Below are 26531 nucleotides of genomic sequence, written 5' to 3'. Positions count from 1 at the left end.
CTGATCCCGTCCCTTTCTTCTCCGAGCCAGGATCTGAGCAACTTCGTTGGAACAGACCATGTTACTTAAAGAATGAGCTAAGGAGTACTGTACTTCAGGGCCCAGGCCCTGGGGCAGGTCACACCACTCGCAAGTCGCGTTGTCGCGCTGGCGTGCGCGCGGGCTGCACGTGGAGAGCGCAAGGCTTCCTGAACCACACGCTCGCCATCTTTGTTTCACGGTCGCCATGACGACGAGTCTGCCCGCAACGGCGGCGGGGGCTGGTCGTTGAGGCTTCCAAGTGAGTCCGGCCCCCGAACCTCGCCCTGCGGTGACCCAGCTCCATCCACCTGACCACAGACTATGAGAAGATGGTGGGGCCGACGAGGAGTCAACTCAGGGAATCGGACCCCGACGCATCGCAAACCAGGATGAGCCGGGGCGCAGGGCCAGTGGAGCCCCCGCTGGAGCGCGCCAAGAGGTGGCTGCTGCCGCCTTTCTTCCTGGGCGGCAGGAACCTGCCTGGGGGCGCCCGGAACTACGCGCAGCGGAAGACCCGAAATCTGAACGAGCAAAATTACTTACACCTGGAAGAGGTCACCAACCTCCTTCTTCACGGCCGCTTCCAATTCCTCCACAGCCTCTTGGACCAGCTCCGCGACAGGGTGCAGGTCCTGCATAATCGTCGCTTCTCCCACAGGACCCTCTTTGGTGTAGGTGAGCAGAGCCTGCTCCAGTCCCAGCCAGGCAGGATTACCTCTCATCCTAAAGCTTTGAAGGGTTGACATAGGTCTTGGGGAATTTCATTCACCAGTGTTTGGTGTGTTGGAAGAGTTGATGGTGATGTCTGAGAATCTCATGCCAGGAATTCTCAGCCTTCGAGCTCCTGTTTTAAACTATCTTGTGGGATTGTCCGACTTAGTGGTCGCCTGTATGCCAACAAAAAGTTAACCCTATCAGAGCAACTAGTTAACACAAGTTTGTAGAAGTGATTGACTACCTTCGGGACAGAGTTATGCTGCTTTGTATTTTAAATCAAAGTTTCTTAGCTGAAATCACTAAAGGCGGAGTAAGGAGGAGAGTAGACGGTGCATTCATTACCCCTGCTGATACCCTCTTACTTCCATTCTGCCAAGCTTAACAGTAGCTGCTAGGAGTTCTTTCATGCAAGCATTTCCTCCATTTATACCTCTAATTTTCTGTGGTTTCTGAGGTAACTTAAGCATTGCTGCTGTCTGGTATTTGGGACGAGAGCTTTGCCACACTAACTGCGGATATAAATAGAGACACAAATACCTCAATACAGGTCATTCCCGCCTCTTCCCACCATATGCTATGTGGCTGCTGGGATAAAAAGGGGTTGTCACATTGAAGTGTTAACAGTAATTGAGGAATAATTGAAATTCGTACTTAGATTTCCATCTGCCGTCTATGCCAACAGACCCGTGCCACAGCCACAGTCCATAAGGGCTGGTTTCTGAAATCCAAGCTCCAATGTACCGATGTACCGAGGTGTGGCACATGGTTACCCGTGAGTGGCTAAGGAAATCATGGATGACTTTATTAAATGAATAATAACTTTACTAGCTGTGCTCAGGAGAGACAGTTAATTCTTTAGAATGGAAGGCGAATGTAGGAGAGAGAGAGAGAGAGAGAGAGAGAGAGAGAGAGAGAGAGAAAGAACTTTTAGAAAATGGTGGAACTTCAGTTGTAGCAAAGAGCTGATATATGGCCATGTGGAGCTGGGAACAGTGTGTGTGTGTGTGTGTGTGTGTGTGTGTGTGTGTGTGTGTGTGAGAGAGAGAGAGAGAGAGAGAGAGAGAGAGAGAGAGAGAAATGCTGACAGAATGGCAAGTTACCTGTCTTAACAGTAAGACAGCATGGTGTGGAAACAAAGTTAGGATGAAAAGAAAGGCATGAAGAATAGAAGGAGGATGCTATTGACATAAGCTTTCAGCTCAGTGATGGGTGTGAGGCATTTGAACTCTCTGTGTGAAGGCATGGATTCTTTTCTTGTTTTTTTTGTTTTTTAATTGTTAATTATTTTTAAGATAATAAAATTGCATAACTTATCCCCTCCCCTTTTTTCTTCTCAAATCCTCTCATGCATCCTCTTGCTCTCCTAAAAATTCATGCTCTCATTTTCTTTAAATACTGCTACACACATACACACACATTCCTAAGTACATAAATATAACCTTCTCAGTCCATATAATGTTACTTGTCTGTATATATTTTCAGAATTGACTATTTAGTAATGGATAACAAATTGGTGTGTTGCTCCTTGGGAAGGCTGTTCAAACAGTCTTTATGAATAACTAAGTGTTCACTTTATATACAAATATGGTTATTTATATTTAAAACACTAATTGTTCTAAAAAAAAAAATCCATGGCATTTGGTAGCTGTGTGATGTTGGCACTGAGTGATTTCTCCCTCCGGGAAGGCTACTTGGTCAGTGCGTGCTCTCGAGATCCTGCAGGCTGAAGTGTGTGCTGTGGACTGGAGGGTACTGAGAACGAAAGCAGAAAGAATAGTTGGGAAAGAGAACCAGGCTACAATGCTCTAATGATAGCAGCAGCAGGAGGGGTGGGGAGAAGATACTGACAGAGAAGGTAGCAGATGAGATTGTAGCGGCTGAAATTGAGGCAGTAGGAGGGAGAGAGGAGGGGAATGAAGGCAATCACTTTGGGTGTTATCCACATCTGAGTGAATGTGGACAATTAGGTGGCAAGGAGATTTGCAAGGCAAACACCAATGTACAGAAAGAATAGGGGCAGAGTAAAGACAAGTGGGGACAGGAAAACTGAGATGCATCTAAGCATGCATCTTTTGGGGAGTCGTGGCAGGAGGGGCTGGGAGACACGGTTGGATTTTGAGGATCTTTGGAAAGATAGGTGGATCATATTTGGTCTTTTGTGAGAATATGTGTGCGTGGGGTGGGGTGTGCACTGTACTGCACAGACTTACAGAAGCCAGAGCAAAACCTGGGCCGTCCTTTTCTGCCAGTCTTTACCTTACTTGCTTGAGACAGGTTCTCCCACTGAAATATCAGCTCACCTTTTAGTGTAGTCTGGCTGGCCAGCCAGCTCTCAGGCTCTGCTTGTCGTCACCCCTAGTCTTGGGTTATATAATATGCAGTTATGTCTGGCTTTATCGTATGGGTCCTGGCGATTTGGACTTAGGTCCTCACACTTGCAGAGCAAGTTCTTACTCCCTGAAGCCAGCTCTTCCATTTTTTTTATTTTGAAAATGTAATTTTAAATATTTCCCACTATATATCACTAACAAGAGTCTGGAAAAAAAAGAAAAAAAATAGTCAAATAGGACACCCTCTGTCATTGGTAACTAAACTATCTCAGGACATTTTTTTCCCAGCTGAATATACAGGTTATACGTTTTTATTTCAGAGTGTGCAGAGAACATTTATTTTGTGTAAGGGACTGCACGGCATCTATTGAATCGTTGTTTTAATAACCTTTTGAAAACAAAGAACATTTTAGCTTGAGCATAGCATGAAAACAGAGAGTGGGCTATAGTTTGCCCTCCCTGATACAATACAAGCAAATCTGAGAAGAATTTAAGATGAGCTCAGCATGGCCATTATGTAGGCAGAGGAGCAGGGCTGGGAAATTCAACATGGTGAGTTTATGTTTCTTTATTGAATTGCTTTGCTTTTATTCTGTTATCCAAGATGCGTGGTTAAAAAAAACAGTTTTAGAAGTTAATGCTGGTGGCTTATGAGGTATCGTGCCAAGTGTACTTGGGGCAACTCTGAGAAATGCAACACAAAGTCTGTGTGACTACTGCAGTGGCTGAGTGAGTTACCTCCTCGCTGTCAGCAAGGACCTGGGGAATGACTAAAACTAACATTCAAAACTTTGGAAATGAGTGTAAGCTTATTGTGATGAAAGGGCATTCATTTAGGAAGAACCGTTGGAAGAAATAGGGGCGTTGTGGCATTTAACTTGTTCTTTTGCCTCCTCGCTCCCAGCTCCCTCTCCTGATCACTGTGCTTGGAGCTCTGCAGAAAGCTGCAAACCTAGAGTAGCATGGAACTGGACTTGTTCCTCATCCCCTGTTAGCCTTGTGCTCATCTGGACCCTTGATAGTGCCTGGATCTAGGTTCTGTCCAGGAGCTGGCAGTTCATCAGGACCTGAATAGTACAACTTAGCTTTCAAAGGCATGCCTAAACAAGGGATTTTCTGCATTTAATGATCACTGAAGAGTGCAAGGGACAGCGTTCTAGGCTGGATTATGCAGAGTGTTTTCCAGAAGAACCTTACCTTGGCATAGTATACATGCTTTAAAAAACACTCTATATAAAGGAAGAAGAGAATAAAAACAATAGCCAGTCATACTGAAAAGTCACAAAAAGATCAAGTCACCCACTTAATCACTCTTAAAAGGAGGGATATGTAAAGCTTCTAGGTCCTCCCCACCTGCAGAGGGAGCATGGCTCAGTTTACTTTACTTCCTTCTGGGCTGCTTTCCTGGCTCAAGCAGACAGAAAGAGCTGACTGTCTAGCTCAGTGAGCTCTGGCTTTAGCTGTGCATTTGAAGTGCTAAGTGCTTATTTTAAAGACATTTAGCAATAAAACGTTTTTTAATTATTTCTCTTTTTTCTTTTCCAGCTGCCTTTGTGGGGATTTTGCACTGGTAAGATTTTTGTCTCAGCTTAAAATACATAGAAATATGTGGGTTAAATTTTGGCACTGCCATTTGTAAATAGCAAAGCAAGACATCGATACCCGTGTCAACTGACACCTATTCGTCGCTTCTGTATACAGTTCATGTGCACAGCATCATTTACAGTGTAGATGCCCTGGGGGCTAGTAAAAATTTTATATGCATAGGTATTTTATCTGTATGTATGCTTGTACACCACGTGTGTTCTCATAGAGGCGAGATGAGGGCATCAGATTCCCTGGGGCTGGAGTCAGACGTGGTTGTGAGTGCTGATCATCTTACCTTCTGAGTCTTCTCGCCAGCCCCACAAATTAATTTTTTCGCTTTACCAAAAGACTCATTCCTCTATTTCTTTAAGTGTCTCCCACCCCCACAAGGCTTTTCAGTTTATCTCACCTAAAGCCTTTGCTTTCCTGGAATACCTGTACTTTATTGTTGACTTAAGTTTAGAGCTAAAGTCTTAGGAAAGCCTGCAATCTAAAACTCAGAAAAGGAGATAAAGCTCACTTTCTTTCTGAACTGGAAATGGTGGAGCACGTCTGTAGTTCCAGCACTTAGAGACTAAGGTGGCAGAATTATGGGTTTGAGGACAGCCTGCGAGGCATAGTGAGATCCTGCCTCGAGAAAGCAAGCCTTTCCCGCAGTGGTGTGGCAGAAGTGCTCTGAGTCTGCACTCTGCGTTCCCTGGCACTCTCTTTAAAAAAAAAATTAAAAAATTATTTTTTTTAAATCATGTGTTAAAAAAACCTGAAAATTTTATCTGGAATATTTCATTTCTATGTGAGCTAACATCTCATAGACGTAGGAAGGTTTCCTGGTGAGTGTTTCTCTGCCTTCCCATCTGCCTAACAATTTTGCTGTGAGCCCTGAGGCTGGACCAGGAAGAAGCCATTCTTCTACACTGTTGGTTTTCTGGCATATGACCTGCATGTGAATCCAGGGCAGAAACTATGTTGACACATGAACTTTGTTTGTATTTTTGTTGGGAAGATTTTATAAACTGAGGGCAGCGTGTTCCCTGACTGTGACTAATTTCACCACATACACTCCTTGGTCACTAGCAATGGCTGCTGAGTTTCAATGCTGTGGACCTTCAAGTATAGGCCTCTGGGGGACTTAAAAGACCATTCTTTGTATGAACTTACACTTCTTTAACATAGTGGACAATGAGGACTACTGAGAACTCAAGAACAATGGCAATGGGTTTTTGATCCTACTGCACGTACTGGCTTTGGGGGAGCCTAGGCAGTTTGGATGCTCACCTTACTAGACCTGGATGGAGGTGGGTGGTCCTTGGACTTCCCACAGGGCAGGGAACCCTGATTGCTCTTCGAGCTGATGAGGGAGGAGAACTTGATCGGAGGAGGGGGAGGGAAATGGGAGGCGGTGGCGGGGAGGAGGCAGAAATCTTTAATAAATAAATAAATTACCTTATTTAAAAGTGATTTTATTTAAATTATATTAGAAGTGCTTTTCAGTGGTTACAAAAGTATTTTCCAACCCATTTGAATCACTCCTGCAACATAAAAAAAAAACTTTCTGATTTTTAATTTTTTGAGACAGGGTTTCTCTGCATGGCTTTGGCTGTCCTAGATCTAACTCTATAGACCAGGCTGGCCTGCAACTCAACAGGGATCTGCCTGCCTCTGCCTCCTGAGTGCTGGGATTAAAGGAGTGCGCCACCACTGCCCAGTTCTTCCTGTGTTCCTAAGGAGCTGGATGTGGAAGAAGAGTGGAGGGCACCATAGGAACTGTGCGTGTACAATAGGAGATGTGCATGTTCAATAGGAGATGTGCATGTTCAATAGGAGATGTGCATGTTCAATAGGAGAGTGTATGTACAATAGGAACTGTGCATGTACAATAGGAACTGTGCGTGTACAATAGGAGATGTGCATGTTCAATAGGAGAGTGTATGTACAATAGGAACTGTGCATGTTCAATAGGAGATGTGCATGTTCAATAGGAGAGTGTATGTACAATAGGAACTGTGCATGTACAATAGGAGATGTGCATGTACAATAGGAGATGTGCATGTACAATAGGAGATGTGCATGCTCAATAGGAGAGTGTATGTACAATAGTAACTGTGCATGTACAATAGGAACTGTGCATGTACAATAGGAACTGCATGTACAATAGGAACTGTGCATGTACAATAGGAACTGTGCATGTTCAATAGGAGATGTGCATGTTCAATAGGAGATGTGTATGTACAATAGGAACTGTGCATGTACAATAGGAGATGTGCATGTTCAATAGGAGATGTGCATGTGTGCAATAGGAGATGTGCATGTACAATAGGAACTGTGCATGTACAATAGGAGATGTGCGTGTACAATAGGAGATGTGCATGTTCAATAGGAACTGTGCATGTACAATAGGAGATGTGCATGTACAATAGGAGATGCGCATGTTCAATAGGAGATGTGCATGTGTGCAATAGGAGATGTGCATGCGCAATAGGAACTGTGCATGTACAATAGGAGATGTGCATGTACAATAGGAGATGTGCATGTTCAATAGGAGATGTGCATGTTCAATAGGAGAGTGTATGTACAATAGGAACTGTGCATGTTCAATAGGAGATGTGCATGTACAATAGGAACTGTGCATGTACAATAGGAACTGTGCGTGTACAATAGGAGATGTGCATGTTCAATAGGAGAGTGTATGTACAATAGGAACTGTGCATGTTCAATAGGAGATGTGCATGTTCAATAGGAGAGTGTATGTACAATAGGAACTGTGCATGTTCAATAGGAGATGTACATGTACAATAGGAACTGCATGTACAATAGGAACTGTGCATGTACAATAGGAGATGTGCATGTTCGATAGGAGATGTGCATGTGTGCAATAGGAGATGTGCATGCGCAATAGGAACTGTGCATGTACAATAGGAGATGTGCATGTACAATAGGAGATGTGCATGTTCAATAGGAGATGTGCATGTTCAATAGGAGATGTGCATGTACAATAGGAGATGTGCATGCTCAATAGGAGAGTGTATGTACAATAGTAACTGTGCATGTACAATAGGAACTGTGCATGTACAATAGGAACTGCATGTACAATAGGAACTGTGCATGTACAATAGGAACTGTGCATGTTCAATAGGAGATGTGCATGTTCAATAGGAGATGTGTATGTACAATAGGAACTGTGCATGTACAATAGGAACTGCATGTACAATAGGAACTGTGCATGTACAATAGGAACTGCATGTTCAATAGGAGATGTGCATGTTCAATAGGAGATGTGTATGTACAATAGGAACTGTGCATGTACAATAGGAACTGTGCATGTACAATAGGAACTGTGCATGTACAATAGGAACTGTGCATGTACAATAGGAGATGTGCATGTTCAATAGGAGATGTGCATGTACAATAGGAACTGTGCATGTACAATAGGAACTGTGCATGTACAATAGGAGATGTGCGTGTACAATAGGAGATGTGCATGTTCAATAGGAACTGTGCATGTACAATAGGAGATGTGCATGTACAATAGGAGATGTGCATGTTCCATAGGAGATGTGCATGTGTGCAATAGGAGATGTGCATGCGCAATAGGAGATGTGCGTGTACAACAGGAGATGTGCATGTACAATAGGAGATGTGTATGTACAATAGGAGATGTGCATGTACAATAGGAGATGTGCATGTTCAATAGGAACTGTGCATGTACAACAGGAGATGTGCATGTACAATAGGAGATGTGCATGTACAATAGGAACTGTGCATGTACTACAACAGGAAATGTACGTGCACAATAGGAACTGTGCATGTACAACAGGAGATGTGCATGTACAATAGGAGATGTGCATGTGTGCAATAGGAGATGTGCATGTACAATAGGAGATGTGCATGTACAATAGGAGATGTGCATGTACAATAGGAGATGTGCATGTACAATAGGAGATGTGCATGTGTACAATAGGAGACGTGCATGCGCAATAGGAGATGTGCATGTACAACAGGAGATGTGCATGGACAACAGGAGATGTGCATGTACAATAGGAGATGTGCATGTACAATAGGAGATGTGCATGTACAATAGGAGATGTGCATGCACATGGAAGAATGGAGTCAAGCAGCTTGGAATGTGTGTGATGGTGAATAATAAAATTCTCAAGAATATACAAGCAACTACATCAGTCAACTGTAAAATTATCTCAGCATTTGTTATAAAACTTGTTTTCATTGTATGGCTTTCTGAGCCCTGAAACTGTTTTAGGGCTGGTTCTGAAGCCCATTCTCATTATTATCATATGTTTCTTCCCCCCAGGATACACTTAATAACACTTTTTGAAAATGACCGTCATTTTTCTCACCTCTCATCTTTGGAACGGGAGATGACCTTCCGCACGGAAATGGTTCGGTTCTTTCTTCTAACTAACCTGTGCTGTAAGGATAGTGGGACAATACGGTAGAGATTTAGCAGGAACTGAAATGGTTTTGGGCAACTCCCATTGCCTTTATGCCCATCCTGTATGAGTTGGTCAGTACACAGATGATGGTGCTGCTTTCTGTTTTCTTCCAATTCCTCTTGAAGCACTGGAGGATTCGTTCGGGGCTTAGGTTCAGGGATTGAATATATCATTAGTGTCTGTGTGGCTCTTGAATACCTCAAAGGCATTATTTCCAAGGGCGCCATATGAACTACTATTAAATAAGAACATAGTTGTGGTGGGCCTTTGGGGACAGACACTGGGTGCAGACAGCAGTCCTGTGCTTATTTCTGTGAGGACTGATCAGTTGTCTCTGAGACTCAGTCACTTACCTGTAAGGTAGAAATCATATCAGAGTTACAGGACTGTAGTGAAATGAAGGGGTGAATGGATGAATGCACACACTATAGCATCTCCCATAAAACAATAGCTTATTATGAACAAAAATCATTTTTATTTTATTTCCCTGAAGGTAGACATTGGCATGTTAGGTATGATTTGGTAGTTTTATTGCTGTGTTATCTTCATTAACTGAAAGGAAAATCTAAACCCCGCAGAAACAACCAATTAGGAACCAGCTTGAATTTAGAAGCCCCTGGTGTTGGTTAACATATCAACACTGAAGCAGTTGGGTGAAGCAGGAATGAGCATGGAGTTTCAATTATTTCAAAATTTTGAAGAATGGGGCACTTGCTTTACTTTGAAAAACACTGTGGCACTTTATTTCTTTACTTATTTTGGCAAACAGCAAATTTAAGATGAAAATAACATAAAACAGTATAGACTTTTGAGTTGACATCCCCTCCTGGTCTAAAGAGGACATTGTTCCCTGTGCTGGAACTACACAGGGGTGATCACTTTATGACACAGCATTTGTGAACAGCAGAAGGCAGCTCAGGCACCAGCTGCAGCTCCAAAGTAAGCTGGACCAGTCACCCGATGCTGACGAGCATGCGTTATTAGTTAATAAAACTGTCGTTCCTTTCCAAATGCGGAGTTGCACTTCGACATGAAGACACCTCTGTTTTTGATAGAATTTATTATATGTCAACTTCTAAGCATATGGGAAAATAGATTTAGTCAAGTTAAAAGTACACTGACTAGATGCATGTCTTAAAGCACCATCCGTGCTACATGCAACCATCCACATAATCTGAATAATCTCAGACCTTCAGAAAGCTAGAAAGAACCATAGAGAAGACACGTGAAGATACATGTTTTTTAGTCTGAGAATCTTAACACTAAGAAGTCATTAGGAAGTCTTCTTCATGACCTTCTTTTTTTAACAGAAGAAAGATGATCTAAAAAATTGTTTTAAAAATGTTCTATAAACAACTCAAGGTTTTATTGACATTGATAGTGTCTTTCTTAAAAGGGACTTTATTATTCCTACTTCAAGACCATCATCGAAGCGCCTTCATTTCTGGAAGGACTGTGGATGATCATGAATGACAGGCTAACTGAATATCCCCTGGTAATCAATACAGTGAAACGCTTCCATCTTTATCCAGAGGTAAGGGATCTTTAGAAATGAACAATGCTATTGTCAAATAAAAGTGGTAAATATAAGAACAGAGGTGAAAAAAGAGGCTTTCTATTTTAGGTTCGTTAACTTTAGATGTTTTTAAGATTTGATCACACCATAAAGCGATCCTCTCTTAAAATCCATCCTACTGAATCCTCTTACATGATGTCAGAGAGGACACCTTAGTGTGGGAATTGTAACTAAGGCATCAGAGGACAGCTGGGACCAGGGCTTCTCTTGGGGCCACAAGGGTTGACATGGAGAGCACACGGAGGGACAGTGAGACTGGCAGCAAAACAAGGGCCTCGGAGTTCACTGCCAAAGTAAGATTTACTTGGTCACATGGCCAGAAATCTGTGGATTTAAAAAAAAAATATTTAGCCTTACAAAGTATGTTTTTTTAACGGGAGTTTAGAAATTTGATAAACAAGAACAAAAAACTTTGGCAAGTTTCATTTGTGAATTCTTTTTATTGAAAATATTTTTTATACAGTATATTCTGACCATTGTTTTCCTTCCACACCTCCTAGATTTCCCCACCTGCCCAACTCCACATCTTCTATATCTCTCTCTTTGGAAAGCAAACAATCAAACAAAAAAAAAACATGAGAAAAATGGAATAAAAAGTATCAAAAAAAGCACAAGAGACAGAGACAAAAATAAAACCTATAGAAATACAAAATTGGAAATCATAATATACATTCAAAAAAACAGTGAGATGAAAAAAAAAAGTCAAAGTGATTAAGACAAAAAGTATACGAAACTACCCCTGGAGTTTTGGGTTGGCCATCTACTTCTAGTCATGGGTCTTACTCTTAAGTGTGGTTAATATCCCCAGTGAGACTCAGTTGGCAAAAACTAATGTTTCCTTTGCAAGTGATGCGAGCTAGAGCTAGCTTCTTGGCTAAGGGTGGGAGCTGGTGCTCATTCCCCACTCTCAGCTCCTGGGACTCTGCCTGACTTAAGCCTGTGCAGGCCCTGTCCAGTTCCAGAGTTGGTGGTCAGCGCCAAGCCCTGCACAACACTGCTGCACCCTTAGGGCTATTGTGCCAGTCAATCTTGCTGCAGTTAATAGGCTTCATAGCTGGAGGACTGTTGGTGGCTTCCCTCCTTTGTAAGGTTGCCTGGCAACTCCTGGTACCATGAAAGTTAGTCCTCAGGGAGGAGAAATTCAGGTCAGTTCCAGTTCATGTCCCTGGGGCATGCATCTGAAGTGCATGGTGTCTTGAGCAATAGGGGCTTACCTTCTCCATCTGGGGGACCACCAAGGCAATAGCAATAGCCTGTATGTTTTGGGAGTCTCTTGTACAACACTGACCAACAACTTAAAAGAGGGCTTCTCATGCCTGGTCGCTGGGTTTCCTTATGTGGTCTATGGCTTTTAGAGGGAACATGGTCAGTCTACATGAGAAATTTCATTTGAACTACATGTGTATATTTATAAGCCAACTTCTTATAGGTGTCTTAAGTAGGTAAATAATCGTATGACTTTTTGTGACTTTTTCAGATATCCTTACTATTTTTACCTTTCTCCCTTTTCAATATTTATTTCCCTTCCCTTCTTAATTAATGCTCCCCTTTCCACTTCCCCAATTTGGTCACTTATTCAATACTATTCAAGTGGCTCCCTTTTAATACTTATAGTTTATGTACTTTAAGTAACATACCCATACCTAAAGATTTAAAAGTAGGAGCATCCTATGACAGAACATGTGACATGTCTTTCTAGATCTGGGTTACCTCACTCAATATGATTTTCTACTTCCACCCATTTACCCACAAAGTTCATGCCTTCATTTTTATTTACAGGTGAATCGTCTTCCATATTGTATATGTACCACATTTGCATTTAGTTTGTTTCCATTTCCTATATTATGAATAGAGCAGCAATGAACATGATTGAGCAAGAGTGTGTGGAGTACACTGTCCAAGGACTGCTACAGCTGGGTCGTATAATAGATTTACTTTTAGCTTTGCGAGCATCCTCCGCACTGATTTCCCCAGTAGCTGCACCAGTCTGCAGTACAAAGAATGAGTGTTCCCTTTACCCCACACCTCCTCCAAAATGTGTCGTCCTTTTCTTTTCTTCTTTTTCTTTGATCTTTGTTGTTTCCATTCTGACTGGTGTAAAATGAAATCTCAGTTATTTTGATTTGCATTTCCCTAAATAATAAGGACCAATGAACATTTTTGAGATATTTTCTAATCTTTTCTTTTTCTCCTGAGAACTCAGGCTATTGGTTTTGAATGTGTCATTTGTTTGTTTAATTCTTGCTTCCGAGTTCTTTATATATTATGGATTTCTTACACTGTCAGATGTGTAGCTGGCAAAGATTCTCTTCCACTTTGTAGGCTTTGTCATCAGCCAGGTGATTTCTTCTTCAGCTCTGCAGGAGCTTTTTGTTGTATGAGGTCCCATTTGGCAGTCGTTGCCCTTAATTCTCGGGCAAATGGAGTCCTCGTCAGAAAGTCCTTTTATACACCTCTATCTGATAGGGCACTGGCTATGTTTTCTTTAATAATTTCACTGTTTCATGTTTCTCATTTAGGTCTTTGATCAGTTTTGGCCTTAGTTTTTGTGCAAGGTGACAGATTGGGTTTAATTTCATTCTTCTGCATGTGAACATGCAGTTCCCAGCAACATTTCTTGAAGATGCTTTTATTCCTTCAGTGTAAATTTTTGGCACCTTTGTCAAATAGCAGACATCTGAAGTTATGTGAACTCATGTTTGGGTCTTTAGTTGTTTTCCCACTGGCCCTCATGTCTGTTTTTGTGCCAGTACCATATTGTTTTATTACTATGGCTCTGCAATATATCTTCAGATCTAGAATGGTAATCCCTCCAGTATTGTTGTTTTTATTCAGGATTGTTTTAGCTATTTGGAATCATTTCCATATGAATTTTATGACAATTTCTTTTACTTTGGTGATGAATGAATTAGGAATTTTTATTGAGATTGCTGCATTGAATTTGTAAATAAGTTTGGGGACTTTGGTTATCTTCACATTACCTCTGCCAATCCATGAGCATAGGATTCTTTTCCCTTTTCTAGCCTGCGATTCCTTCCTTGTGGCCCTTCACGCCTTTAGTTAGGTTTCAGTGGATGAATTCTATCTTGGTCTTGACCTTTTTGCTCATATTCTCATTCCTTCCACTCTGGGGAGCTCAGTGTAGTACTCCAATATGGGTCTCTGCCTCTGTTTCCATCAGTTGCTGGATGAAGGTTCTATGGTGATATTTAAGATATTCATCAGTCTGACAACAGGGCTAGTCAAGATCGGGTCCCCTTTCCGCTATTGCTTAGGGTCTTAGGTGGGGTTCTCTTTGTGAATTCCTGGGAATTTCTCTAGAGCCAGGTTTCTGATAACCCTATAATGGCTCCCTCAATCAAGATATCTATTTCCTTTCTCTCATTTCTATCCTTCCTCCATCTTGACTATCCCATTCCCTCAAGTTCTCCTTAACTCTCCCCTCCTTCTCCCCCAACCCCTTGCTTCCAGTTATGTGAGGCAATCTTGTCTGTTTCCAATTTCCAGGTGGGTCTCTATATATTTTTCTTTGGGTTCACCTTATTACTAACCTTTCTAGGATCATGAACTATAGGCTCAATGTCCTTTGTTTATAGCTAGTATGCATTTATGAGTGAGAACAAACAATATTCATCTTTTTTGGTCTGGTTTACTTCACTCAGGATAGTGTTTTAATTCCATCCATTTGCATGCAAAATTCAAGATGTCATTGTTTTTTACTGTTGAGTGTACTGTTTTTTACTCTAATGTGTAAATGTGCCACACTTTCTTTATGCTTTCTTTAGACGAGGGAAATCTATATTGTTTTCATGTTTTGGCTATTACAAATAATGCTGCTATGAACATAGCTGAACGAATGCTTTTGTAGTATGATTGAGCATCTTTGGGTATACTCCCAAGCATGGTATTACTGGATCCTGAGGTAGATTGATTCCCAATTTTCTGAGAAACCACGATACTGATTTCCAAAGTTGTTGCACAAGTTTGCATTTTTACCAGAAATGGATGAGTATTCCCCTTAGTCCACATCCTCTCCAGCATAAGCTATCAGTAGTATTTTTGATCTTAGCCATTCTGACAAGTTTAAGATGGTATCTCAAAGTTGTTTTGATTTGCATTTCCTTGATAGCTAAGGATGTTGAACATTTTCTTAAGTATCTTTTGGCCATTTGAACTTCTTCTGTTAAGAATTCTTTGTTTAGTTCCATACTGCATTTTTTAAAATTGGATTATTTATAATTTTAATATCTAATTTCTTGAGCTCCTTATATATTTTGGAGAACAGACCTTTGTCTGATGTGGGGTTGATGAAAATATTTTCCTATTCAGTAGGTTGCTTTTTGTCTAGTTGACCGTGTCCTTTGATTTACAGAAGCTTCTCAGTTTCATTCCCATTTATTTATTGTTGCTCTCAGTGTCTGTGCTGCTGGGGTTTTAGGTAGGAAGTGGTCTCCTGTACTCATGTGTTGCACTTTCTACTTCCCACTTTCTCTTCCATCAGGTTCAGTGTTGTCTGGTTTATATTGAGGTCTTTAATCCATTTGGAATTGATTTTTGTTCATGGTGATAGATATGGATCTATTTTCATTCTTCTACAGGTTGATATCCAGTTATGCCAGCACCATTTGTTGAAGATGTTTTCTTTCTTCCACTGTATAATTTTAGCTTTTTGTCGAAAATCAGGTGGTCATAGGTGGGTTAATATCCAGGTCTTCGATTCAATTCCATTGGTCAATGTCTCTGTTTTTATGCCAATACCAAGCTGTTTTCATTACTGTAGCTCTGTAATAGAACTTGAAGTCAGGGATGGTGATGCCTCCGGAAGTTGCTTTATTGTATAGGACTGTTTTGGCTATCTTGGGTTTTTTGTTTTTCTATATAAAGTTGATTATTTTTCTCTCAAGGTGTGTGAAGAATTTTGTTGGGATTTTGATGGGGATTGCATCGAATTTGTAGATTGCCTTTGGTAGAATTGCCATTCTTACTATGTTGATCCTACCAATCCAAGAGCATGGGAGATCCTTCCATTTTCTGGTATCCTCCTTAATTTCTTTCTTCAAAGCCTTAAAGTTCTTGTCAAATAGATCTTACACTTCCTTGGTTAGTTTTACCCCAAGATATTTTATGCTATTTGTGGCTGTCATGAAAGGTGAAGTTTCTCTGATTTCCATCTCTCCTTCTTTATCTCTGTGTATAGGAAGGCTACTAATTTTTTTGAATTGATTTTGTATCCTGCCACATCACTGAAAGTATTTATCAGCTGTAGTAGGTTTTTTTGGTAGAGTTTTGGGGGTCACTTATGTACACTATTATATCATTTGTAAATAACTAAAGTTTGACTTCTTCCTTTCCGATTCAAGTCCCCTTGATCCCCTTATGTTGTCTTATTGCTATTGCTAGAACTTCAAGCACTATGTTGAAGAGATATTGTGAGAGTGGACAGCTTTGTATTGTTTCTTATTTTAGTGGAATGGCTTTGAGTTTCTCTCCATTTAATTTTATGTTAGCTATTGGCTTGCTGTATAGTGCTTTTATGATATTTAGGTATGATTCTTCTATCCCTAATCTCTCCAAGACCTTTATCATAAAGGGGTGTTGAATTTTGTCAAATGCTTTATCAGGATCTAATGAAATGATCATATGGTTTTTTTCTTTCAGTTTATTTATAATATGGATTATATTGATAGATTTTCATATGTTGAACCAGCCCTGCATCTCTGGGATGAACCCTACTTGATCATTATGGATGATTTTTTTTTGATGTTTTCTTGGATTTGGTTTGCCATTATTTTAGTGAGAATTTTTGCATTGATGTTCATGAGTGAGATTGGTCTGTAATACTCTTTCTTGGTTTAGTCTTTGTGTGGTTTTGGTATCGGGGTAACTGTAGCTTCATAAAAAAGAGTTTGGCAATGATTCTTCTGTTTCTATTCTGTGAAACACATTAAGGAGTATAGGTATCAGCTCTCCTTGGAAGTTCTGGTAAAATTCTGCATTAATACCATCTGGTCCTGGACTTTTTTTTGGTTGGGAGGTGGTTTTTTTTTTCTTGATTTAATTTTGGTATATGGTATTTATCTAAAAAATTGTCCATTTCTTTTACATTTTCCAATTTTTTTGAGTACAGGCTTTTTTGTAGTAACACCTAATGATTCTCTGAATTTCCTCAGTGTCTGTTGTTATGCCACCCTTTCCTTTCTGATCTTGTTAATTTGCGTGTTCTCTCTATGCCTTTTGATTAGTTTGGATTGGGGTTTGTCAATCTTGTTGATTTTCTCAAAGAACCAGCTCTTTGTTTCATTGATTCTTTGGATTGTTTTCTGTGTTTCTATTTTGTTGATTTCAGCTTTCACTTGATTATTTCCAGTCTTTTACTACTCCTGGGTGAGTCTGCTTCTTTTTTTTTTTTTATAGAGCTTTCAGCTATGCTGTTTAGTATCTAGTGTGAGTATTCTGTTTTTTTGTTTATTTGTTTGTTTGTTTGTTTTGGGGGGGGTATTTAGTGCTATAAACTTTCCTCTTAGCACTGCTTTCATAGTGTTCCTCAGGTTTGGAATCTTGTTGTATCTTTATTTTTTTTTAATTCAAGGGGGACTTTAATTTCTTTCTTATTTCTTCCTTGGCCCAGGGTGGTTCAGTAGTTGACTGTTAAGTTTCCATGAGTTTGTAGGCTTTCTGGGGGGAAGAATTGTTGTTAAATTCCAACTTTATTCCATGGTGATCTGATAAGACACAGGTGGTTGCTAAAATATTTTTGTATCTGTTGATGTTTGCTCTGTTACAAAGTTTGTGATCTATTTTCGAGAAGTTTCCATGAGATGCTGAGAAGCAGGTATATTCTTTCCTATTTGGGTGGAATGTTCTATAGATGTCTGTTAAGTCCATTTGATTCATTATTTCTGTTAGTTCCCTTATTTCTCTGTTAAGTTTCTGTCTGGTTGACCTGTCCATTGATTGGTGAGAGAAGAGTGTTGAAATTTCCTAGTATTAGTGTGTGAGGTCTGATATGTGCTTTGAGTTTTAGTAATGTTTCTTTTACATATGTGGTTGCTTTTATATTAGGGGCATAGATATTCAGGATTGAGACTTTATCTACCTGATGAATTGTTCCTGTTATGAGTATAAAGTGTCCTTCTCCATCTCTTCTGATTTTAGTTTGAAATCAATTTTGTTAGATGTAGTAATAAGGGGCGGCGGGGCTGCGTCTCCAGCACCCTGGCCGCCTGCTCGGCTAGCTTATGCCCGAAATAACAACACACAAACTGTATTCATTTAAACACTGCTTGGCCCATTCTCTTCTAGGCTAATTCTCACATATTAATTTAGCCCATTTCTAATCATCTGTGTATGGCACCCCAAGGTGCGCTTACCAGGAAGATTCTAGCCTATGTCCATCCTGGGTCGGAGCTTCATCCCGGGAGCGGGGCATGGCTTCTCTCTCTGGCGTCTGCTCCCGAGAGGAGAGCTGTCGAGACTGACCTCACTTCCTCTTCCTCCCAGCATTTTGTTCTGTTTACTCCACCCACAGGGCCAAGCAGTTTCTTTATTGCTTAACCAATGAAATCAACAGATTGATAATATGACACTCCCACATCAGTTAGATATTAGTATAGCCACACCTACTTGTTTCCCTTGTGACAGTCTGAATTTTTTTTGTTGTCTTGTAGCATTTCCCTATTTATTTCAGACTGTGTTAGTTTGAATCTTTTCTTTCTTTTTGTTTGTTGGGCCAAAGCTTTGTTAATCTTTTTTATCTTCTCAATGAACAGGTTCTTAGATTCACTATTCTCAGTATTCATTTTTTTATTTATATTTTATTAATTTCTGCTCTAATGGTTATTATTTTTTGCCACTCTCTGGGCCTGAACTTTGTTTGGTATTCCTTTTCCAAATCATTTAGCTGCATCATTAAGTTATTTTTTTGTTCTTCTTGTGATTTTTTTATTTATTTATTAAAGATTTCTGCCTCCTCCCCGCCACGGCCTCCCATTTCCCTCCCCCTCCTCCAATCAAGTCCCCCTCCCTCATCAGCCCGTAGACCTGGAAGGAGGTGGGTGGTCCTTGAACTTCCCACAGGGCACGGAACCCTGATTGTTCTTGTGATTTTTTTGTATAGACATTTAGAACTTCTAATTTCTCTTGTAGACTAATGTCTCCCTGAGGTATATTTGCATTATCTTTTCATTTTGTTCTAGTAATTTTTTTAGCTTCTTTCTTGATTTTTTTCTTTGACCCATTCATCATTAAGTAATAACTTGTGTAATTTCTATAATCTTGTCTGTTCACTGGGGTTAGTTTGATGACAAGTTTAAATTCTATCGCATTGTATTCAAATGGGACACAAAAAGTTATTTCAATCTTTTAAAAAAAATTTAAGATTTGTCTTGTGTCCCAGGGTGAGGTCTCTTAGAGAAGTTTTTGTGTGCTGCTGAATAGGATGTGTATTCTTTAATATTTTGGCAGACTATTCTATAGGTATCTATTAAATTGATTTGATTTATGATGTCAGATATTTCTGATGCTTTTTTATTTAGTTTTTGTCCAGATGATCCATCTTTTAGAGAAAGTGGGTTATTTAATCATATACTTTTAATAGATTGATGCTAATCTGGGTCTTTAAATTTAGTACTATACTTTTTTATGAAATAGGGTGCACTAGAGTTTGGTGCTAGTATGTTTAGGATAGTAAGTCTTCTTGGGTAACTGTTCCCTTGAATAGAATGAAGCGTATTCCTTCTCTCTTAGTTTGAAGACTGATTTGTGAGCTATTAGAATAGGGACATTGTTATTGAGGATCTTGTAGACACAGATGCAGATGTAACAAGAAATGCACCAGAATCTTAGCATCCAAATTATCATCTTCAGGAGGTAAATGTTCAGCTTTTAGGCATTGGAATGTTATCTCAGGTAAAACAGAACAAGAGATGGGTTGGATGTATAGGACTAGAAGGACATAGAGGAATATTAAAGCCATAGATGAGTAACATAACAATGAACTTATGGGTATGTGATTTTTTATAGTAGTGGAAGACTCAGATTAAGATTCCTCCAATGTCAGAAACAAATCATAAATTAACATATGTTTCTGGGACAATATTAGAAGATATTATAATGAACATTCACTGATCATTCAGGTTGTACAAGAAAAGGACATAACAGCTACTGATCTTAGGTAATTTAGCCAATGGATAGCCTCTTATTCACTATACTTTTATAAGAAAGAGAGAGAGAGAAATTTGCCTTCACGATGCTTGTTAAGAGATATCAATGGAAGAGTCCCCCACAGGGAATGTTAAATAGCCCTACCCTATGCCAACTTCTGTAAGACAGCCATTTGAAATGATTCATAAGCAATTTCCTGAATATATATTTTACCATCATATGGACAACTTCTTACTAACTGATTCAAATGTAGATACTTTAGAAAGAATGTTTAAAGAAGTAAAGAAAATTTTGCCTTGTCAGGGATTACAAATTGTTCTGAAAACACAAAGAGGAAATTCTATTAATTATTTAGGGTATAAAATAGGTCTACAAAAAATTTTAACCCCAAAAGGTGCAAATTAGGAGAGATCGATTACGGACTCTTAATGACTTCTAAAGATTGCTAGAAGACATTTCTAATCTATGGCCCACTATTGGGATAAAAATAATGAACTGAGTAATTTGTTCAAAATCTTAGATGACAAGGACTTACATAGTCCAAGAAAATTATGCACTGAATCTGAGAGACAATTAACTCTGGTAGAAAAGAAATTACCGGTTGCATATCTGAATCATTTATATCCAAAGCTTGATTGAATTTTGGTTATTTTATTCTCTAAGCATTCTCTTAAAGGAATATTAATGCAGAAAAAAGAAATTATCTTAGAAGTGATTGTTTTATTATATAAACAGAGTAAACGAATTAAAATATTACCTGGAAAAGGTCTATGAGTTGATTTCAAAAGAAAAATTGAAACTTCATCAATTAGCAAGAACAGACCCAGCAGAAATTGTAGTACCTCTTAATAATGATGACTGACAAATTAAGGAAAGAAAGTGAACCTTGGCAAAGAGCTTGCAGCAATTATTTTGGGATATGCTAACATCAAATATCCCAAAAGCAAGAGAATTCAATTTTTAAAAGAGAACTAATTTGATCCTTTCTCACATTATAAGGGGAAGACCAATATTTGGAATCCCACATTCTATACCTATGCAAATAAATCAGGAAAGGCAGGTTGTAAATCAGAAAAATTTAAGTAGAGTGGCTCAAAGCCCTTATGGCTCTGTCCAAAAGTCATAATTATATGCTATTCATATGGTATTAATGAATTTTATGAAACCTCTTAACGTAGTACTGATTTGTAATATGAAGAAAGAGTTGTTTTGCATATTGAATCTACTGAATTTATACCAGATGATACAGAATTGACTTCATTATTTATTCAGTTACAAGAAACAATTAGGAGTAGGAATCATCCCATATATGTAAAACATATATCTGATCTCTATGGGTCTGCCAGGCCCTCTAGCACAAGGTAATGAAGAAATTGATCAACTATTAATAGAAAATGTGCTGGAGGCTTTAGAATTTCATAAAAACATCATGTCAATAGCAAAGGTTTAAAAAAAGAGTTTTTCCATCACTTGGCACCAAGCCAAGGAAGTTATAAGGAAATGTCCTACTTGTTCTTTATACAACCAAACTCTACTACCTGCAGGAAGTAACCCAAAGGGTTCTCAAAAGAATGAAATATGGCAGGTGGATTTGTCACAGTTTATAGAATTTGGAAAAATAAAACATGTAACCACACCATTGACACCTACTCAGAATTTCAATGGGTGGCTGCTTTGATTTCAGAAAAGGCTGATTCTGTAATCACACATTTGCTAGAAAGTTATGACCATCATGGACTGATAATACTCCAGCATATATCTCTAGTAAAATTAAACAGCTTTTTGCTTACTACAATATAAAGAATATTACAGGTATATCATACAATCCTACAGGGCAAGCACTTATAGAAAGATCAAATCAAACTCTAAAGGATATACTAAACAAATAGAAAGGGACAATAAAGACCCTCAGAAATAGATTGCACAAAATGCTTTATATTAACTTAGAATTTTCTAAATGCTAATGAGGAAGGATTTTACTTTCTCTGTAGGCATATAATGTAAATGGTCTTTTGTAGTCACAGTTCAATTTAAAATTAAAGCTGGCTCTATAGTTGGAGTGTGGCTCTCTCCTTCTCTAAACATAAGCATGCTTGTTAAAGTAAAATCCAAAATCTCTATCTCATGTCAGAAAGACCACCTGATAAGAAAGAGAAGATAAACCAAAATTTAGGGACTATTTTATTGACACTAATCTCATAATCCTTTGGTTTTATTTAGGTTCTTTAACATTTTTCTTAAGGTATAAATATTATCTCACAATTCCCAGTATATATTAATTTTTTGTTATGACATTAATGGTTATATAGAGTACTAACTAACTTTTCTAGAGAAAAGGCTTCATCTATCTTTCTTTAAATGATTTCTTGTTAGAGTCTCTATCAGAAAACTAGAAATTAGGTTTTTTACTCTGGATGTACATAACAAATATTAATCCTTTAAACTTTTTGAGATCTGCTGCATATGACACTTAAAATGTTTAAGTTTTCTGCAGTGAACCATGACCATGCCTAATAGCAACCTTTGAAGTCTCCAAAAGGAAGATGGGGGCCCTACAAATGATACCACCAGGATGATGATACCACCACTAAATTGAAAAAAATTGATGATACCACCTAAAGACCGGCTTTGGACTACAAGCTGCTCAGGACAATTTCAAAGTGGCTAGCTGAGATGATCCAGCGTAACAGACTACTCAAACCAGGACTTGGGACAAGTCCTGCAGTTTCCTATTATGCAAGGACTGGACAACAAATGATACAGCTATCTCTCCCAGGACTTGATGATTAACCCAAAATTTTTCTTTTCAGGATCCCCTAAAGATGTCATCACCCCCAGACAGAAGAACATGACTCCCACATTCCCAAGAGGTAGGGTTGGTGGTTTTTGGTTGTACAGTGGGTTATGGTTATTTGTCATCATTTAGGATGGTTGGTTACAAATTGTTATTAGTAATGGTGAGGAAAAAAAGCAGAACAAAATGATGAAGATACAATAGAGGAAATAGACTCATAAGTCAAAGAAAACATTAAATCTGACAAAGATTAACCTCAAAATATCCAGGAAATATTGGACACCATGAAAAGGCCAAACCTAAGAATAATAGGTATAGAAGAAGGAGAAGTTCACCTCAAAAGCACAGAAAATATGTTTAACAAAATCATAGCAGAAAACTTTCCCAACCTAAAGAAAGATATGCCTATGAAGATACAAGAAGCTTACAGAACACCAAAAAGAATGGACCAAAAAAATTTCCCATGCCACATAAAAATCAAAACAGTAAACATACAGAATAAAGAAAGAAAATTAAGAGCTACAAAGGAAAAAGGTCAAGGAACATAAAGGCAGACCTATCAGAATTACACCTGACTTTTCTCTGGAGACAATGAAGCCAGAAGATTATGGTCAAGCATTATGCAGACATTAAGAGACCAAAGATGTTAGCCCAGACTACTATAACCAGCAAAACTTTCAATCACAATAGAAGGACAAAATAACATATTCCATGACAGAACCGGATTTAACCAATACCTAGCCATAAACCCAGCCCTACACAAAATACTAGAAGAAAAACTCCAACCCAAGGAAGTTGGCTACATCAACAAAAACACAGACAATTGAGGGTCTCATAGCAGAAAATCCTAAATATGGGGAAAATGCACAAATTATCGTCAACCAACAATGAAAACAAAATTAACAGGAGATAACAATCACTGGTCATGAATATTCCTTAATATAAATGGACTCAACTCACCTATAAAAAGGCACAGGTGAACAAATAGGATACAAAAGCACAATCCATTCTTTTGCTGCATACAAGAAACATAACTGAACCTCAAAGACAGACATTGTCTCAAAGTAAACGGTTGGAAAAAATATCCAATCAAAGGGACCTAAGAAACAAGCTGGTGTAGCTATCCTAATATCTAACAAAATAGACTTAACTAAAATCAATCGAGTGAAGGCGTAAGTCACAAACAATGCCACACCAGTTTGGAATTATGATTAATAGGGTATTTATTTAAAGGGGAAAAAACTTACAGATCACCGTCCCAGACAACAGCCTTCTGCACAACCAGGAAGGGAGTCTAGTCGCCGGCGGAGCAGGAAGTGAAGAGAGAGAGGAGAGGGAAGTGGCCACTTTTTTAAAGGGAGAGAGACCACGCCCCAATGGGCTGGTATCTCAGTGGCTATAGGCTGGAGGAGCAGAAGGACCTCCCACAATAATCCAGAGACAAAAAGGACATTTCTTATTAGTCACAGGAAAAATCCATTAAGAGGAAATCTCAATACTGAACATCTATGCCCCAAATCAAGGGCACCCTCATATGTAAAAGAAACACTTCTAAAGCTTAAATCAGACATTAAATCCCACACACTAATAGTGGGAGACTTCAACACTCGCCTCTCACCACTGGACTGGTCAGTCAGACAAGAAATGAACAGAGAAATAAGGGAACTAACAGATATTATGATTCAAATGGACTTATCAGACATCTATAAAATATTCTATCTAAGCATAAAAGAATATAACATCTTCTCAGCACTTCATGAACCTTCTAAAAATTGATCACATACTTGGTAACAGAACAAACCTCAACAAATACTAATAATTGGAATAACCTCATGTACCTTATCAGATCACCATGGTTTAAAACTAGAATTCAACAGCAATGCTAATTCAAGAAAGCCCACAAACACATGGAAATTAAATAATGTTCACCTGAATCATCAATGAGTCAAAAAAGAAATAAAGGAGGAAATTAAAGACTTCCTAAAATTCAATGAAAACAACCTCACAACATACCCAAATTTATGGTACACAATGAAAGCAGTGTTAAAAGGAAAGTTCACAGCACTAAACGCCTACATAAAGAAGCTGAAAAAAATTCCACATTAGTGAATTAAAAGAACATTTGAAAACTTTAGAATAAAAAGAAGCAAACTCAACCAAGAGAACTAGATGGTAGGAAATAATCAAATTGAGAGCTGAAATCAACAAAATAGAAACAAAGAACACAATACAATGAATTAATGAGACAAAGAGTTGATTCTTCGAGAAAAAAATCAACAAAATAGGCAAACCTTTATCCAAACTAAAAGGCAGAAAGAGAATATCCAAATTAACAAAATCAGAAGTGAAAATGGGACATAACAACAGACACAGAGGAATTACAGAAAAAAAATTAGAAAACTTAAAGGAAATGGAAAACTTTCTGGATAAAATATCATTTACCAAAATTAAATCAAGACCACATAAGCAAATTAAACAGACTGATAACTGCTGAAGAAATAAACAGTCATCAAAATCTTCCAACCAAAAAAAGCCCAGGATCAGATGGTTTCAGCTCAGAATTCTAAGACTTTCAAAGAATAACTAATACCAGTACCCCTCAAATTATTCCACACAATAGAAACAGAAAAAACCTTGCCAAACTCTTTTTATGAGGCTCCAAATACCTTTATGCCCAAACCACAGAAAGGCATTACTAAGAAATAGAATTACAGACCAATCTCACTCATGAACATTGATGCAAAAATACTAAATAAAATACTGGCAAATCGAATCCAAGAACACATCAGAACCATCATCCACCATGATCAAGTTGGCTTCATCCCATAGATGCAGGGATGGTTCAACATATGAAAATCTGTCAACATAATCCACCATATAAACAAGCTGAAAAATAAAAGCCACATGATCATCTTATTAGATGCTGAAAAAGCTTTTGATAAAATACAACGTCCCTTCATGATAAAGGTCTTGGAGAGAGTAGGTATACAAGGAACATACCTAAACATAATAAAAGCAATATACAGCAAGCCAACAGCCAACATCAAACTAAATGGAGAGAAACTCCAAACAATCACACTGAAATCAAAAACAAGACAAGGTTGTCCACTCTCTTCATATCTATTCATTATTATTCTTCAGGTCCTAGCTAGAGCAATAAGACACCAAAAGGAGATCAAGGGAACACAAATTGGAAAAGAAGAAGTCAAACTCTCACTCTTTGCTGATATGATAGTTTACATAAGCTATCCCAAAAATTCTACCAAGGAACTTCTACAACTCATAAACATTTTCAGTAATGTAGCAGGATACAAGATTAACTCAAGAAAATCAGTAGTCGTCCTATACACAGATGATAAATGGGCTAACAAAGGAATCAGGGAAACATCACCCTTCACAATAGCCACAAATAGCATAAAATATCTTGGACTAATTCTTCCAAACAAGTGGAAGACTTGTATGACAAGAACTTTAAATCTTTGAAGAAAGAAATTGAAGAAGATACCAGAAAGTGGAAAGTTCTCCCATGCTCTTGGGTAGGTAGAATTAACATAGTAAAAATGGCAATCTTGCCAAAGCAATCTACATATTCAATGCAACTCCCATCAAAATCCCAGCAAAATTCTTCACAGACCTCAAAAGAATGCTACTCAACTTCATATGGAAAAGCAAAAAACCCAGGATAGTCAGAACAATCCTGTACAATATAAAAACTTCTGGAGGCATCACAATCCCTGTCTTCACACTCTACTACAGAACTACAGTACTGTCAATTGCCTGTTATGGTCATAAGAACAGACAGGAGGACCAATGGAACTGAATTGAAGACCCGGATATTAATCCACACACCTTTGAACACCTGATTTTTGACAAAGAAGCAAGAAAAAATTCAAATG

The 26531-nt window shown here is 38.7% G+C and overlaps 1 protein-coding gene across 1 annotated transcript in view; it reads left to right on the top strand.

The window, feature by feature from the left end:
• The first annotated feature begins 350 nt into the window (after nt 1-350).
• The window catches only part of Dpy19l2 (dpy-19 like 2), a 120186-nt gene continuing 94005 nt past the window's right edge, over nt 351-26531 (top strand). The window contains exons 1-4 of the mRNA XM_041656825.1: nt 351-696; nt 4614-4638; nt 8962-9049; nt 10500-10637. Of these exons, the coding sequence (XP_041512759.1) occupies nt 351-696; nt 4614-4638; nt 8962-9049; nt 10500-10637 (597 nt within the window). The remainder of the gene's footprint in view (nt 697-4613; nt 4639-8961; nt 9050-10499; nt 10638-26531) is intronic.

Source organism: Microtus oregoni, unplaced genomic scaffold (genome assembly GCF_018167655.1).
Source record: "Microtus oregoni isolate MIOR12 unplaced genomic scaffold, Mior012 000008F_ref0000371, whole genome shotgun sequence".
NCBI lineage: Eukaryota > Metazoa > Chordata > Mammalia > Rodentia > Cricetidae > Microtus > Microtus oregoni.
Note: the sequence above shows the minus strand (reverse complement) of the source record. Positions and strands in the feature narration are given on the sequence as shown.